The sequence below is a fragment of the Cebus imitator genome, unplaced genomic scaffold (assembly GCF_001604975.1).
Source record: "Cebus imitator isolate Cc_AM_T3 unplaced genomic scaffold, Cebus_imitator-1.0 Scaffold94, whole genome shotgun sequence".
In the NCBI taxonomy this organism is placed as follows: Eukaryota; Metazoa; Chordata; class Mammalia; order Primates; family Cebidae; genus Cebus; species Cebus imitator.
This window is the reverse complement of record NW_016107409.1, coordinates 344,088-362,849: the sequence shown is the minus strand read 5'-3', so window position 1 is coordinate 362,849 and position 18,762 is coordinate 344,088. Positions and strand designations below refer to the sequence as shown.

The 18,762-nt window shown below is 38.9% G+C and overlaps 1 protein-coding gene across 3 annotated transcripts in view; it reads right to left on the bottom strand.

Moving 5' to 3' along the window:
• Window positions 1-5,280: 5,280 nt before the first annotated feature.
• The window catches only part of DLEU7 (deleted in lymphocytic leukemia 7), a 21,101-nt gene continuing 7,619 nt past the window's right edge, over window positions 5,281-18,762 (bottom strand). The window contains exons 2-3 of one of the 3 annotated variants that reach the window (XR_001827355.2): window positions 18,237-18,382; window positions 6,076-6,165 (exon numbers count right to left, since the gene is read on the bottom strand). Coding sequence is in view for 1 of the 3 variants with exons in the window: in XM_017535877.2 (XP_017391366.1) it covers window positions 5,959-6,165 (207 nt within the window). In the remaining 2 variants the exon portion in view is untranslated. Of the gene's footprint in view, window positions 6,166-18,236; window positions 18,383-18,762 lie in introns of all 3 variants that reach the window. The other 2 variants (XM_017535877.2, XM_037741088.1) reach the window with 2 other exon arrangements.

The window sequence follows — 18,762 nt, the reverse complement described above, 5'->3', positions numbered from 1 at the left end:
ATTTCCATTGAGCATAGCAGTAAACATGTCACATCCAACAAAGGTAAAGCTCTCTGGTAGCACATACGGGGCTGTGACAGCCTAGACCTTTGGTTCTGGTATGTAGCTAAGTAAAACCAGCACTGCGGTAATTTCTTGGCTGTAGAATGGAACACTGGGATCCCTGATGAGGACACCCAGATGATATGGAACACTGCTAGTCGAAGCTCTGCTGAATTAAATGTGTCTTGAAACTCACGGATCCACAAGATTTATATTCCTCCCAGATAGATTTACTGCATGAGGATCTGGCACCAGAGCCTGAAGGAAAAGTGGAAAACGGAGCCAACTGTTGGAGGGAATTTTAAGATGTGGAAGATTTGGTTCTTGCAGTCCTATGTTCTGTCGGAAGCAAGTGTCCAAATGGCTTGCTACCCTCCAAAGGCCTTCATTTAAATCAAGAAATGGAAAACAGCCAAAGAAACCCGAAGATAGTTCTTCAGTCAGTGTAAGGCATGCAGTCAAAAGGATGTAAGATAAGCTGATCTGGGAGCTCTTGGAGCTAACAGAAGATCACAGAACACAGTGAGGAGAGCACCTCAAGACAAGTAGGGGACAAGTACCATCTTGTCATTCCCATATCCCTTTCTAATTAAAAGATCACCAGTATGTCCCCTACTTTTATTCTATAGGAAAATATGTTTCCACCATCCAGAAATTCATTATTGTGGATCATCTAAAAATAAGAGTCAAAGGAAATAGGGAGGTAAAACAGTTAAGGAAATTCAATGGAGAAAACACCTGATGCGACTTTTTTCAGAATTAGAAAAAGACATCTACAACCTGTCTTCATGTGAGTGTCACACACTGCCCAAGGTACTACATGCTCTTAAATTAAAAGAAAAAAACCTGACTTTGAAGTGAGAATGAAAAGGAACAACACTGCATAGGAAAGTTGAGGAGAAAGGCCACTCGGAGTGATCCAGGCTGGCCTAGTCATTGTTAGGATGATCATGATGATTATTAATTGTTTATTGAGTGATTGCTACATGACTGTTTTAAACTCAACACCTGCCTAAAATGTGCTGATCAATTAAATCCTTAAAATGATTCTTTTCACTTTTTTCCTTTAGGTTTAGAGATTTACCAAAGAACGTAAGTGACAAGCCACATAAATTCATGTACCAAACATTTATTGAGCTGTTACCCTGTTCTAGGCATCGCTGCTCTACTGAGAATACAGCTGTGAACAACATCCCTGGTGCTTTAGTTCTAGTGAGGAAAAACAGGTGTATTCATTTCTTATGGCTGCTGCAGCAGATTACTGCAAGCTGGCTGGCTTCTAACAACAGAAATGTATTCTTCCAGGGTCCTGAAGGCCAGAAGCCCCAAATCAAGAGGGCCCCAGTGCAGCACCTCCTCTGAAGGCCCTAGAGAAGAATCCACTCCTGGCCTCTTTCATCTTCTGGTAGCTGTCAGCATTCCCTGACTGTGGGCCCATCACCACACTCTGTCCCCATGGGCACATTGCTTCCTGCTCTTCTGCCTGTTTTCTCTCCCTTTGCCCTTTTCTTATAAGCAGATTTGTGATGACATTTAGGGTCCACCCAGATAATCTCAAGCAATTTCACCATAATATCCCTAATGTAATCATATCTGTTAACCACGTAAGGTAATATTCACTTTATTGTGATATATGATAATATTTACAGGTCCCTTTGATTAAGATAAACGTAACATTTGGGGCCACCATTTAGCCACTGCAACAGGAGATAAATAGATATATTGAGGCCATTATGAGAGCAACAGAGAAAACAAAGCAGGGAGAAGGGACAAGAGAGTAATGGGAAGATTTTTGCCTAGGGGGCTAGAGAGGGCCTCCCTAATGTGGAGGCTTTGGAGCAGAGACGTCCTTGCGATAGATGAAGAACATTGTTCTGGCAGAGAGAAGAACAAGTGCAAAGGCCCTAGAAGTGATTGTTGTGTTTGAAGAGGTGAGTGGTAAAGAGACCCATGTCTTACATCTGTAGTAGGAGATGGGTCAAAAAGGCAGAATTTGGATTTTATTCTGAGTAAAAAGTGAAGCCATTGGTAGAGCAGAGACATAATTGATCTGACTTTTATTACTGTGGCTGATGTGTGGAGAATAGACTATAGAGAGCAGGGAAGTACTGGGACCACTCAGGGAGAGACTGCAATACTCCAGACAGGAGACAATAGTGACCAGGACTAGAATAGTGGCTACGGAAGTGGCGAGAAGCGATCTGATTCGAGACATGTTTTGAAGGTTGGGCCAACGGGATTTGCTGATTGAGTGAATTTATGTGATAATAGTAAGGGAGTCAAGGATGTTGCTAATGTTTTTTTGCCTGTGTGACTGAACAATAAGAGCCATGGCCAGCTGAAATTGAAAGATGCCAGAGGAACAGTCTTGGGAACTTGAAATTCCATTTTGGAATTTGAAATGACTTTCGACATTCAAGTAGAGATATTCTGTAGTCAGTTGAATACAGGAGTCTGGAGCGAGCTCAAGGTGAAAGACATATATCTGGGCATCATTAGTGAATAGTCAGTATTGTAAATCACCAACTAGTAGGTGTAGTTAGAGAAAAGGACAAAAACTGAGCCCCAAAGCACTACATAATTAAGAAATCAGGAGATGTGGAAGAGCCAGGACAAAAGTCTGTAAAGTAAGCCAGTGAAGAAGTAGAATCATGCAAGTCTGCTGACCTGGAAACCAACTAAGAAAGTGACTCAAGGACAGAATAGGCAGTCAACTGCATCAAAAGCTGCTGATAGATTAAGTAATATGAGGATTGTGAATCTACCATGGAATTTATCAGTGAGGCATCAGGTGCCTTGACGAGAAGTTTTGATGGAGTTGTGGGCACAGATTTATTTGGAGTGGGTTCAAAAGGGAATTGGATACAAGAATTGTAAGCAACTAATTTGGACAATTATTGCAATGAGTTTTGCTGTTAAGAGGAGCAAAGAAACAGAGCAATAGCCAGAGGAATTTTTTCGAATTGGAAATACCATAACATATTATCATGCTGATGCAATGATATTATGAGGGGCAAAAATTGATAATGTAAGCAAGAAAATGAATGTAAGAGAGAAGTCCACAAGTAAGTGAGAAGGGACAGAGTCCAGAGCCTTAGTGGCCAGCCAGCCTTGCACAGGAGCAAGGCAGTCCTCCTTATAACAGAAGCAAACTCAGAGTACCTGTGTACAGACGCAGGGTTGGTAGATCTGCTAGTGAGACGAGGAACATGCTCTCCTGATGGCTTCCATTGTCCCTGTGCATTTAGAAGCAAGCTCATCAGCTGAGAATGAGGAGGGTAAACAAGGTGAAGTTTGAAAAGGTGTAGAAGAGACTTCGGAGAGTGAATTGTTAAGACCAGCAGTGAATTATCTAGTGAATTTTCCAGAATAGTGCTATATCATAGAAACATAATGCAAACCACCTATGGAATATTAAGTTTTCTAGTACCCATATTGAAAACAGGAGAAGAAATAGGTACAAATAATTTTAATACTATATTTTACTTAACATATTCAAAATATTATTTCAACATGTAATCAGTATGAAAAGTACCAAGATATTTTAAATTCTTTATTTTTAGTAATGAGTTTCCAAAAGCCAGTGTGCATTTTACACTTTCAGCATATCTCAATTCAGATGAGCCATATTTTAAGTGCTCAGTAGCCACCGTGGCCAGTGCTGCCATACTGGACATGGCAGGTCTAGGGAATGAAGTAGGGCTAATGGAGAATAATAAGAATCCCTGGAAATTGGGAGCCATGAGCTAAGTAAGATTAGCATGGCTGGGTGTTTTTCTCCAGCCACATTCAGAGCTCCTGTACAGACATGGAATAGGCAGAGAGTTGGACTTGACCAGGAATTGAGTTTTGCAAGCAGCATTCAACCAAAGGGAAAAAAAAGGAAGGTAACTGGTGGCATGTGCAAGCAAGTGATAATACAGACTGACCACAGAACATAAGACACAGAAGTTAGCATGGGCGGGGGAGGGGTATAAAAGATGGTAGGGGCAGCCAAACTTCTAACAGCATCAAAGAACTTTAAGAACTGTAGATGCTATGCAGCATACAAAGATGTCTAGATAATTCCTATCCTCAGCAAGCTAACCTTGACAACAGATTTACCAACAGCTATGCTATTAAGATGGCACATGTAAATGCCAGAAAAGTAGCACAAAATGTGTTCTGTGGGAGTTTGGAAAAGGAAGAGTTCACTTCTGGCTAGATTGACCCATGAGGGTCCATGGAGGGGGTGGTGGGTAAATCAGATCTTGAAGGATAAATAGGGTATCTGTCGGCATACAGGAAACATGGTACAAAGCAAGGAAAAAGAACAAGCACAGATAGAAAATCAAAAATGTTCACTATTTCTTTGGGTAAAGTAAAAAAAACAACAACAACTTAATATTCATTGAGAGAACCATTAATAACAATGGGGTAGGCAGCATATAAATAGTTATGGATCTTGAAAGAAAAGTACAGGGCTAATTTCCCTGGGGGAAGAAAGCCTTCATCATAAAAGAAAGGCATCCCCGGAGAATACAATGTTTCTTAGCTGTGGGGAAACTGAGTGCCAAAGATTATTCTCAAGAAATAAATGCCCATCACTTCTCAGCCTTTTGGCTAAGATCAAATGAAGAAATAAATGCCCTTTATTTCTGGTCCACCTCAACCCTACACACACTCATGCACATGCACACACGTGAGCATGTACGCACACACATGCACACAGACACACACGGCATTCATCTTTCCTTTAGAAACCAGTCTCATATACTTAGTTCTCTTCTGTGGAAATGGCCAGTTACATCCAAAGAGAAGCATATGTTTACCTTCCATTCTGGAAGAAAACATCTAGAACCAACTAGGATTAGAGTAGGTAAGATGAAAAAGGCTTTGATTACTATTAACACTTTAGAAATAGTACTGTACTCCCACCACGCAGATCCAGTTTATGATTCTTTTAGAAGCAAGCTGTACACTATAATCTTTTTTGTTCTAAATCTGTTGCTGTTTCTGTTAAAATGTTAAGGGAAAATGTAACATTTAACATTACTTTGGTTCTCAACACAGTCGTCATTGAACAATAAGAAATTTAGTTTTTCCTAAGTGTGTGTGGAGTGTTGTTGAGAAAAAAAAAATCACCTTCTCTGTTCCCGGCTCTGAATGGTTTGGGAAACCTGCCAGTAGATCCACTCCCTCCCTCTTTTCACAAGAATATCTCATTTCAATCAGAATATCTATAATGAGTAAGACCTAGACATTTCCACATAAGACTTTAATAATACTGTGCTTTGTATTTACATATCATACATAATTGGTCCTTCATAGCTCACTATCACTTTAAATTTACAAATCAGTATATAAAAGCACAAGGTTTAGAAGCAACTCTTCTCGTGCCCAACAGTAAACTCATAATTACTGACACATGTGGTCCTACAAAGGTAACTCTTGTAACATAAAAGGAAGTGTCCAGTAAGCATTAATAGAACATAGCAATTATCAAATATCCCATTTATTCAAGGTAATTGTAAGAACCATGGTGCTTTAATTATATAAATAACCATATTAAGCCCTTTAGATCTACATTAATATGAATACAAATACATTCAATAAAAACTAATACTTAATATGAATTAATTAATAAATATATACATACATAATCAAATCAGTTCCACAAAGTAAAATGTACTTCAATCAAAAAGTCAGCAAATAGGTAATATACTTAAAAATGTGAAATATTGCTTTAAAAAAATTTCACTAACATGCTATAATTCTGAAGGCTACAGATGCCACTGGTCAGACTGCTCCCCGTGCCATCAAGTCTTTCCCCTTTGGAAATAAAAACATCCATTGTCTCTGATTCAGTTAGGAAGGTAAGGTATCTGGTTCTCTTAACACTGCTGGCTGTGATTTTACTCCCGATGCCTTTAACACTCATATGTCTGGGAGATTCTGTAAGATCTGTCTCAAGGAAGCACAGGCTACCACGTGGGCATCTGAAGGAAGATTAGCAAGTGACTGAATCAGCTTCTTGACTATTGTCTTCAAACACTGGTGGGCAGCATTCAAGTCTCTGTCAAACTGCTGTCCTTCAATCTGTAGAGCCAAATGACTGCAGATGTTTCTAAACTCAACACTGTCCTGAAATTAACAAACACAAACAAAAAATTAGATACGTTATGGGGGACATTTGCTGTGCTTTGCTTACCCAGCTTCCATGCCCTTCTCTTCTGGTGACAGCACTCTGTTTTATTTTGTTTTGTTTTGTTTTCTCGGAAAACTACTCCCCATTCTTAGCCTATGCAGTTGGACCAAAGCTGATCTCAACTCCAGAGACCAGGCCAATCAGAGCATGGACTGGTCAGGATGGACAGATGATCTAAGCCAAGACCAGTAAGCCGCAGGCCCAGGATATCTACTAGACAAGATTAAATAGGATCTGCTATCCTTTTTATCTGAGGCTGTTGGAAAATATCTTGCCACCATAAAGACAGCATCCAAATGAGAATGAGGCCAACACAGAAGAAAGGAGAACCAAGAGATTAAAAGAGACAGATTCTAATTACACTTTCTGAGTATGTGCTCTAGCTATACTCGAACAATAAACCCCAGGATTTTTCTGGCCATCTGGGTCAATAAATGTCACTTTTTTACTTAACCCAGTTGGAGTTGAATTTCTGTTACTTATTGCAAAAAGAACTGTGACAAATACACAAACAGTCTGTGTTTCTATTATCCCATGCTCACTGTGTTCAATATTCTAATACAGAATTTGTTATTTAACGGACATGGTCTCAAGAAATCTCCAAATGCAAATTTAGAAAGAACAATTCCCAGGTAGTTTAAAAGAAGGAGGTGATCCAACATTTTTATCTCCAAATGGTTTATTTTGTAAAATCCATTGCAAATGTACATTGGAATGATTCCACATTAGAGATAATGTTGAATATATGCTCTCTTTTGAGTATAGGGAAACGATGTCCCCTGGACTTCTGGTTCTAGCAATAAAACCAGAACTTAGTTTTTCCAAGGAATTCTCTTCACTACTAAATTCTAAAATTCTAAATAAAATATAGCAAACACTTTTCTGAGCTTGCAACAAAATAAGAGAAATCTTTCAGAAGCCAAAAATTTTAAAAAGATTATTTTAGCTGCCTACCAGTACTATGAAGAAATGAAAATTACTCTCTCTTGGGCTGGGTTTGGGATAGAGAGTAAAGTTGTCCCTGAGAATGTGTAATAGAGGACCTGTATTACACAGTCATTTGACTTTGAAATTGCCCTCTGTACCATATGAACATCCTGGGAACACTCATGCCAGGAAATTAACTTAAAATTTTGAACTGGACTGATATAGCCATGAACACATGGCAAAAACAAACAAAAACCTATTACAGAGAAACATGTCTGCAACCAATGCCCTACAATAGTATTTGCATAATGCTTATGTTGAAGATGAAGCCAAAATATGAAATTTAAAATACAATCTACCATGATATAGCAGATGCAATATGAGACAGGGTTAAATTCCAAGAATTAAAAAAGGAGACTATAAAATATGTTTTAAATCAGCAGTCTCCAACCTTTTTGGCATCAGGGACCAGTTTTGTGGAAGTTAATTTTTCCATGGCTGGTGGTGGCAGGGTGGTGGCAGATAGTATCAGGATGAAACTGTTCCACCTCTGATCATCAGTCATTGGATTCTCATAAGGAGCACACAATCTAGGTCCTTCACATGCTCAGTTCACAATAGGGTTTGCACTCCTATGGGAATCTAATGCTGCTGCTGATCCAACAGGAAGAAGAGCTCAGGTGGTAAGGCTCGCTTACCTACTGCTCACCTCCTACTGTGTGGTATGTGGTTCCTAACAGGCCTCGAACCAGCACTTGTTCATGGCCCGGGGGTTAGGGACCTCTGTCTTAAATGATTAAAGACATAAAAGAAGAAATCAGAAAAGTGTTTTACAAAAAAACAGGCTTGAAAAAAAAGCACATCCACTTCTAAAAAAAATGACAATTATAGTAGAAATTTAAAAATTGACAGCTTAAACACTTGATTAAATATATCTAAAGTGAGAACTAGTAAACTAGATGATAAATATGAAAAAGTTACCTTAGAATACAAAATTACAAGTTGAAGACATGGAAAATATGAATGAGAGGTTGAACAACATGGACGACAGGATGAGAAAGTCCAACAAACACTTCTAGGAGAGGCAAGAGAGACAATGAGAAAGAGGCAATATTCAAAGAGAACAATGGATTCGAATTATACAGAGTAGATCCAAAACAGAAATCTTTATATTAAAGAAGTAAAATATGCCATAGGGAGAACAAGTTAAGTGAAATCCATATCTAAACTCATCAAGGCAAAATTACTCTTAAAGGCAATCAGCAAGAAAAATACAGATGGGCTTCAAGGAATGACAAGACAGCAGCTGATCTCTTTCCACAACAATAGAGAAAACAATGGAATAATAGCCTCCAATAACTATCAACCTCGAATTTTTTTTATTCCTACTAAACTGTCATTTAAAACTCAGGGAACAATAAATATGCTCTCATTTAAAAGGACAGAATTACCAATAAGAGATTCTCACAGATATTTCTGAAGACATAATTCTGAAAGGAAATTCAACTGAAAATGGTTGAGATTCAGGATGCAACAGTGAACAAAGAAACTTGAAAACATGGTATAAGTCTAAAGAATTTATTGTTTAAAACAAAAATTATAACAACTAACAGGGAGTTTAGGACATCTAAATGTGCTAAATGAATAACGGTTCATTTTAGAACCATCTGAGCAAGATGGTTCTCAAATGCTGAACAGCAGTGACATGTGGAATGGAATGGCACTCTAAGCACTGTATTATTCAAGAGAAAGGTGGCAAACTCATAAATTTCAGACTTCTTAGGTACTTGTGTGAAAATTTTAAGGGTTATTATTAAAAGTAGAGAAATAGTATATAAAACTTCAAAATCAGAAGAGGGAAAAGATGAATTAAAATTTTATTGGCTGGGCACAGTGGCTCACGCCTGTAATCCCAACACTTTGGCAGGCTAAGGTAGGCAGATTGCTTGAGTCCATGAGTTTGAGACCAGCCTGGTATACATGGCAAAACCCTGTCTCTCTAAAAAAAACAAAAATGCAAAAATTATCTGGGCAAGAGGGCAGCACCTGTGGTCCCAGCTACTCAGGAGGCTGAGGTGGGAGGATCACATTGAGCCCAGGAGGTCAAGGCTGCAGTGAGCAATGGTCATGCCACTGCTCTTCAGCCTGGGCAACAGAGTGATACCCTGTCTCAAAGAAAAAAAAGATATTGGCCCTGTCTATATAGAAGGTAAAAATGGAGAAATAAAGATACAAACAGAAAGCAGGGTAAACAGAAAGCACTAATTAAGATAGTAGTAGTAAGCCTACACATATCAGAAAGCACAACAAATGCAAAGCAATAAACTCACCTTTTGAAAGATAGTGATTTCTATATTGGTTTTATATGCTGTTTACAAGAAACACATTTAAAACTAAAACCATATAAAGATTGAAAGTGAATAGATATTTAAATATATGCCAAGCAAAGGGAAGCCAAAATAAAACCATAAAAAAATCATTATTTGAGATAAAACAAACTACAACTACTAAAATGAATGAGTCCCCAGGATGTCACAATTTTATACTTGAATGTCCCTAATATGATAATCTTAACATGCATTCAGTCTACACACAAGAAAGCTGGTTTTAACCTAGCTTTCTCTGAAACTAGATAAATCAAACAACAAAACAGAAAAGCATTTAAAAACACTAATCACAAGCTTGATCCAATGGAAATGAAATATACATTATTGTCAAACATACATGGAATATTTATAAAAGCTGACTATATTATAATGTCACAAAGCAAATCTCAACAAATAAATATCAGAAAGTCTCTATCATGCAAATCATAATGCAAATAAATGAGAAATCAGTAACATAGATACCCTTCCCAAAAAACTTGCAATCCACTTCTAAGTAATTCTTGGATCAGTGAAAAAGTAATTGAAATTTTAAAATACTTTATACTGAACCATATCACAACTTTGTGGAATGTAGCCACAGTGAGAAATGCTTTGACTTAAACAATTTTGTAAATAAAGAATAATCTCTGAAAATCCATGAGCTTAAAATTCAACTTAATAATGTAGGAAAAGAAAAACAGACATTGTCACTCAAAAGCAAATGGAAGGAAGAACTAAAAGTTGAACTAAAGTTTGATGAGGGACTAGAGTTTTCTTCCTAATCCTGTCTAGAGGGAGAAACTATTCTTCTCCCTATGAAAAACCCTGTTTTTTGACTGAGATGGACCTGGATTTCTGACAATGTGTTTATTGGAAAACATCCCCCAGAAACAAAACCAATTTTCATTTCAACTTAGCAAACAATGGCAGCAAGGCCACCTGTGAGCTAGGTGCCAGGTCAGAACCACACTGTGCTCAAGGATTCGCAAGCTACCATACTTCTTGTTCTTTTCTCTTTAAAGCATTCTTGCTTCACTACCTTTGTGTGTTGCTCATTTCTGCCCAGAAGGTGTCAAAGAGCTGTTTAGATCAAGCCTGTCCAACCTGCGACTCAAGATGGCATTGAATTCAGCCCAAACAAATTTGTAAGTTTTCTTAAAACACTAAGTTTTTTTGTGATTTTTTTTTAAATTTAGCTCGTCGGCTATCATTAATGTTAGTGTATTTTATGTGTAGCCCAAGACAATTCTTCTAATGTGGCCCGGGGAAGCCAAATAATTGAACATCCCTGCTGTAGATAGCTTATAAGCCTTGTGTTCATAAGGTCTGTCTCATAGCTTATGGGCTGGCCTGTGTGCTGAAGCATACTGCTAGGGAATGGGAAAGTAGGAGAGAAAAATCACTCTGGACTATTTTCCCAAGATCCACATCAAGGGAAATTGTCCGATTTCTTTATAGAAGTAATCCAACACTAAGTACAAAGTATAAGGATCAAAGAAAACATGCAAAGGGAAATTCAAAATAGAAGAAACCACTAAAACGTGTGCTGACGTGTGCCTGTTAGCCAGTCTGCAAAGGAATTCATCACCCAAAGAAGACTAAAATGCCTTTAAAAATATAGTTGTGGGCGGAAAACCTGAAGTCAATTTCACGTTTTACTGTAAAGAATCAAAGAAGGCATCGTTTGGGGAAATTACATGTATAATAAAATTCGACTGCTGGGCTATACTGGTCCCTGAGGCCCTGGGCAAATTTCAGATCTCTGGCAAGCTTTGCAAACTCGCTTTATTTTACTATTCTGGTACGGTATTTCCTTTTTATCCTTTCTCAAATATATTAGCAGTAAAAGAAAACAAATTAATAAGAATAGGCTTTCCATGGGACTCTTAAGCCAGGGTAGGGAAAAATAAAACAGGTGAGCGCTTCTCTTCCATTCGAGGTCTGAAGGCCAACTCTGGATCCAATAATCATTGCCTTCAACCAAACTTCTGCTGAGTCTGCAGCGGAAGATAGGGGTCACAAGTCACAGCATTAAGGCAACAGTATATTAAATGGCTCATGGGCTTTCAGTAGAAACTCACATGATCAATATTGGTGATGATTTCACTTAGGATGCTTTCCATTCAATAACTGAACCTGTATCCTCCCAGCCGCTTTCATTAGCAAATCCCAGATGCTCCCAGAAATGATGTAATATCCTACACGATGCTTTGAGTACTTTGCCAGAATTAGAGCTACATGGTGGAGCAATCTAAAAGCAGGTTTTGAAACTTCTAAAGCCTTGTGTAATTTCAGGCTTTGGATATGAAATGTATTGATTGCTACAGTGGTCCAAATTGATGGCCAGCATTTATATTTTTAAGTCAGCTGAGATACTCTCGTGTGACTCAACTGATCTGTTGAGGTAATGGCGTTGGCCTTTTTAACTCAGCTAATGAATTAGTTAAATTTATTTCAAATGCATATCAAGCCTCCACCACACTACCGAATGAAAAGCAATAAGATATGGCACTTGATCTATAAAGAGCTTATAACCTTCTAGGGGAAAATGAGACATATCGATCATATACCAAATGTCCGTTGCAATATGATGAGGGCTGTGGTAAAAACACAAAACCCCAATCCTATGGAAGAACAGACATGTACACACTAGTAATTTAAGCATAGCACAGGGTTCTTGCAAAGCTCATTCTGTCATGTGACTCCTTCCTATAGAGTGCTGGGGTTTTATTATTAAAATTCATTTGGACACACTAGAGAAATTCATCTGCTTAGGAGGCAATCCATTCAAAGGAATAGCTCTAGTTTTTACAATATGACTTATTAATTTTTAGCACACATCTTCCCTGTGGTAGGCAGAATAATAGCCTTCCAAAGATGTCCACATCCTAGTTTTCAGAACCTGTATGTTACCCTACATGACACAGGGACTTCACAGATGTTAGTTAGAATGGGAAGCTCTCCAAGCCGTTACAAAGACACCAGGGATGCAGACAGAGCTCATTCCTTCAGGAGCACTGGACTTGCCTCTGAACCCTGGTTCTACCCTTGGGCCAAGCCATTATGCCTGTGGAACACTCAGTTTTCTCATCTGTAAAATGGAAACAATAATAGCTACCCCATGGAGGGGTTTCAAAAGTCAAATTAGCTCATAGATATGAAAGCAGCTCTTTATATTTTTTAAGTGCTCCTTTACATTAACAACAGAAGTTATAGAGGACTCTTACAGAGATGTTGGGAGGTCAGTAAGGAGGAAGAGAGGGGAGGGGAGGGGAGAGAAAAAAAGAAAGGGGAAGGAGAAAGAAAAGAAAGAAAAGGAAAAAATCTGCCCTGTAGAAACTTAGAATCTAGTTGGTGAGATGAAATCTATTTGCAATTATTGTTAAGTAGGAATGCTACAAAAATAAGATTAAGGTTCAACAACAAAGGTGGAGGCCATCAGTAAGGTTTTGCAGAAGAGAGGAATAGAGGCTTGCATGAGGCATCAGAGAAGTGGTAGGAGGGAAGGACTATTTAGTTACTACAAGATAGATAAGTGGAGGAAAGCCTTATGGCTCCTAGGCCCCTGTATTCAGAATGAATGACAGAAGCCAAAGTAGAGTCAACAAGGGGCTGGGTCAGGGAGAAGGAGAACACTAGTCTGAAAAGAATAGAATTTTGTGTTGCATAAGAGGGTGTGATTGTGTGGAAAAGCCTTGAATGTCAGAGTAAAGTCCCTGGACACTTCCAATCATGGGAGTAACAGGCAAATCAGCGTTCGAAGAATGTGTGCCTGAGCACCTGCTCAGCACAGACTGCAAGCTTGGCTCACTCTATACCTTGTCTCAGTGCTCACAACAATCCATGATAGATGAAAACAAACGTGGCTTGGGGAGAGTACGTGATATAGCTAAGTCACACATCAAGTTAGTGAATGAGTTAAAATTAACTTCCCCCAGGGATGAAGCCAACTTGATTGTTGTGGATAAGCTTTTTGATGCGCTGCTGGATTTGGTTTGGCCGTATTTTATTGAGGATTTTCACATCGATGTTCATCAGAGATATTGGCCTGAAATTTTCTTTTTTTTTATTGTGTCTCTGCCAGGTTTTAGTATCAGGATGATGGTGGCCTCATAAAATCAGTTAGGGAAGATTTCCTCTTTTTCTATTGTTTGAAATAGTTTCAGAAAGAATGGTACCAGCTCCTCTTTGTACCTATGATAGAATTCACCTGTGAATCTGTGTTGTCCTGGGCTTTTTTTTTGGTTGGTAGGCTATTAATTACTGCCTCAATTTCAGAACTTGTTATTAGTCTACTCAGGGATTCAACGTCTTCTTGGTTTAGTCTTGGAAGGGTATATATGTCCAGGAATTTATCCATTTCTTCTAGATTTTCTAGTTTATTTGCCTAGAGGTGTTTATAGTATTCTATGACCGTAGTTTGTGTTTCTATGGTATCTGTGGTGATATCCCCTTTATCATTCTTTATTGTGTCTATTTTATTCTTCTCTCTTTTCTTCTTTATTAGTATGGCTAGTGGTCTGTTTATTTTGTTAATCTTTTCAAAAAACCACCTCCTGGATTCATTGCTTTTTTCTTTCTTTTTTTTTTTTTTTTGNTTTTTGAGATGGAATTTTGCTTTTGTTGCCCAGGCTGGAGTGCAATGGCAGGATCTTGGCTCACTGCAACCTCCACCTCCCGGGTTCAAGCCATTCTCCTGTCTCAGCCTCCCCAGTAGCTGGGATTACAGATGCATACCATCATGCCCGGCTAATTTTTGTATTTTTAGTAGAGACAGGGTTTCATCATATTGGTCAGGCTGGTCTCAAACTCCTGACCTCAGGTGATCCGCCACCTCAGCCTCCCAAAGTGCTGGGATTACAGGCGTGAGCCACCGTGCCGGCCTCATTGATTTTTTTGAAAGGGTTTTTCGTGTCTGTCTCCTTCAGTTCTGCTCTCATCTTAGTTATTTTTTGTTGTCTTCTGCTAGCTTTTGAATTTATTCTTGCTTCTCTAGTTCTTTTAATTGTGATGTTATGTTGTCATCTTAGATCTTTCCCACTTTCTCCTATGGCCATTTAGTGCTATAAATTTCCCTCTAAACACTACTTTAGCTGTGTCCAAAGATTCTGGTACCATGTTTCTTTGTTCTCATTGGTTTCAAAGAGCTTACTTATTTCTGTCTTAATTTTGTTATTTACCCAGTAGTTATTCAGGAGCAGGTTGTTCAGTTTTCAAGCAGTTGTGCAGTTTTGAGCACGTTTTTTAATCTTGAGTTCTAATTTGATTGCACTGTGTTTTGAAAGACTGTTAGTTATGATTTCTATTCTTTTGCATTTGCTGAGGAGTGTTTTACTTCTAGTTCAATATACACAAATCAGTAAACGTAATCCATCACATAAACAGAACCAATGACAAAAACCACATGATTATCTCAATACATGCAGGAGGTCTTTGATAAAATTCAACTGCCCTTCATGCTAAAAACTCTCAAAAAACTAGATATTAATGGAATGTATCTCAAAATAATAAGAGCTAATTATGATACACCCACAGCCAATATCATACTGAATGGGCAAAAGCTGGAAGCATTCTCTTTTTGCACAAGACAAGGATTCCCTCTCTCACCATTCCTATTCAACATAGTATTTGAAGGGCTGGCCAGGGCAATTAGGCAGGAGAAAGAAATAAAGCGTATTCAAATAGGAAGAGGAAGTCAAATTCTCTCTGTTTGCAGATGACATCATTGTATATTTAGAAAACCCCATCCTCTCAGCCCAAAATCTCCTTAAGCTGATAAGCAACTTCAGCAAAGTCTCAGGATACAAAATCAATCTGCAAAATTGCAAGCATTCCTATACACCAATAATAGACAAACAGAGGGCTAAATCATGAGTGAACTCCCATTCACAACTACTACAAAGAGAATAAAATAACTACGAATACAACTTAAAAGGGATGTGAAGGACCCCTTCAAAGAGAACTACAAACCACTGCTCAAGGAAATAAGAAGGGACACAAACAAATGGAAAAACAATCCATGCTCATGGATAAGAAGAATCAATATTATGAAAATAGCCATACTGCCCAAAGTAATGTATAGATCCAACGCTATCCCCATCAAGCTACCATTGACCTTCTTTGCAGAACTGGAAAAAAAAACACTTTAAATTTCTTATGGAACCATAAGAGAGCCCACATAGCCAAGGCAATCCTAAGCAAAAAGAACAAAGCTTGAGGCATCATGCTACCTGACTTCAAACTATATTACAAGGCTACAGTAACAAAAACAGCATGGTAGTGGTACTAAAACAGAGACATAGACCAATAGAACAGAACAGAGGCCTCAGAAGTAATGCCACACATCTACAACCATCTGATCATTGACAAACTTGACAAAAACAAACAATGGGGAAAGGATTCCCTACTTAATAAATGGTGTTGGGAAAACTGGCTAGCTATATGCAGAAAACTGAAAGTGGAGCCCTTCCTTACAACTTCTACAAAAATTAACTCAAGATGGATTAAAGACTTAAACATTAAGACCTAAAACCATAAAAACCCTAGAAGAAAAGCTAGGCAATATCATTCAGGACATAGGCATGGTTAAAGACTTCATGACTAAAACACCAAAAGCAATGGCAACAAAAGCCAACATTGACAAAAGGGATCTAATTAAACTCCAGAGCTTCTGCACAGCAGAAGGAACTATCATCAGAGTGAACAGGCAGCCTACAGTATGGGCGAAAATTTTTGCCATCTATCCATCAGACAAAGGGCTAATATCCAGAATCTACAAGGAACTTAAATAAATTTACAAGAAAAAAAATAAACAACCCCATCAAAAAGTGGGCAAAGAATATGAACAGACACTTTTCAAAAGAAGACATTTATGCAGCCAACAATCATATGAAAAAAAGCTCATCAACACTGTTCATTAGAGAAATGTCCAAACCACAGTGAGATATTATCTCATACCAGTTAGAATGGTGATCATTAAAAAGTCAGGGAACAACAGATGCTGGAGAGGATGTAGAGAAATAGGAACACTTTTACACTTGGTGGGAGCGTAAATTAGTTCAACCATTGTGGAAGACAGAGTGGTGATTCCTCAAGGATCTAGAACCAGAAATACTGTTTGACCCAGAAATCCCATTACTGGGTACATATCAAAAGAATTATAAATCATTCTACCATAAAGACATATGAACACATATGTTTATTGCAGCACTATTCACAATAGCAAAGACTTGGAACCAACTCAAATGCCCATCAATGATAGACTGAATAAAGAAAAGGTGGCATATGTATGCCATGGAATACTATGCAGCCATAAAAAAGGACGAATTCATGTCCTTTACAGGGACATGGATGAAGCTAAAAACCATCATTCTTAGCAAACTAACACAGGAACAGAAAACCAAACACTGCATGTTCTCACTCATAAGTGGGAGTTGAACAATGGGAACACATGGACACAGGGAGGGGAACATCACACACCGGGGCCTGTCAGGGGATGGGATGGATAGCATTAGGCACAGTACCTAATGTAGATAACTGGTTGATGGGTGCAGTAAACCACCATGGCATGTGTATACCTGTGTAACAAACCTGCATGTTCTACACATGTATCCCAGAACTTAAAGTATAATTTTAAAAAATTAACTTCTGTATTTCAGAACTCAAACACTCATCAAAGACTCGCCCCAGATTCCAAATGATGCCAGGTGCAGTAATGGCTCACAGAGCTGAGCTCACCCATGTCGTGTGGGACAGAAGACCGGCAGGAATTACAGAGCTACAGCTGCTCCGGAGGGGTGACAGGGGATTCTTGGAAGCAAGCGGGAGAAGCACTAAACCAGCTTTGGGGATGGAACAAAATGTCTACAAGTGAATCATTTAATATTTCTTTTTTGGACATCTTCACATTATTTTTCTTAAGGTTTACTGAGTGTTATGAGTGGTACAAAGCTCAAAAATGGCAAGGATCGCATCCAAATGGAAGTCTGGCCTAGTGGCCCATCCCTCCTCCCTGCAGCGTAATTGAGAGGGCTTGGCTATTCGAAAGATATTCAAGGCATGGAACCTTCTACACCCCATGTGAAACCAACCCTGAGCTAATCAGAGACCGCCCAGCTGGAGGTCTCCTTTCCTCAGCTCTGTTCTCTCCTACCCACTGTGAGGACAGTATCTCGGAAAAACTGCCACACTGTGTACTTCTCTGCATTCTGCATTGTGCATTTACTAGGAAGGCACATATCTGGAATTCTTGAACAACTCAGAATGCACCTGCAAAGTCCAAAAAGGGAAGACAAGCCTTTTTTAAAAAGCTTTGTACTGAAAATAAACACTCCTATCATAACTTAAGGCTTGAAGATGAAAAGAAGCTAGCAGCAGGAATTCATTTGAAAGTCTGTTTTCTGAAGCCAATGCCAGTGGATAATAAAGTCAAAAACCCAACATGACTTAATAGGCTCTAAAATGTAGGTAACATTTAAGCAATCCACAAGGATTGTACTTTCTCCTCCTACCATGTCACCTTCAAAATCACTTCTTTTTTTTTTTTTTAAGATGGGGTTTTACCAGCATGGACAGGCTGGCCTTGAACTCCTGACCTCAGGTGATCCACCCACCTTGGCCTCCCAAAGTGCTAGGATTTTACAGGCATGAGCCACCGCGCCTGGCCCCAAAATCGCTTCTAAATCTACGTAAATTATAAATCAGTTCATACTCACTTAACCGGTGGCATTACAATAAGTTGGCTCTTTTCCAAACAGTCACATCTTGAAATGTCTTGAGCTATATTCTCTTACACTGGCCTTCACAAGCTTGTCTCTTCTCATGTTTTCCCCTCTAGCTCTCCCTGAAGGCTTCATGTCCTCTATAGGGAGCATGAAAGAGAGAGATGGAGATATCGGGGGTGAGAGGGAAGTGAGAAAGAGAACAGAAGAATGAGAAGGAAAGAGAGAGGAAGAGAAGAAAGAAAAAAAGGAAGGAAAGGAAGGAAGGAAGGAAGGAAGGAAGGAAGGAAGGAAGGAAGGAAGGAAGGAAGGAAGGAAGGAAGGAAGGGAGGGAGGGAGGGAGGGAGGGAAGGGAAGGAAAGGAGAGAAGGAAGGAAGGAAGGAAAGAAGGAAGGAAGGTAGGAAAGAAGAAAGGAGAGAAGGAAGGAAGGAAGGAAAAAAGAAAGGAAAGGAGAGAAGGAAGGAAGGGAGGGAGGGAGGGAGGAAAGGAAGGAAGGAAGAAGTTGTCTATGTTGAGGAC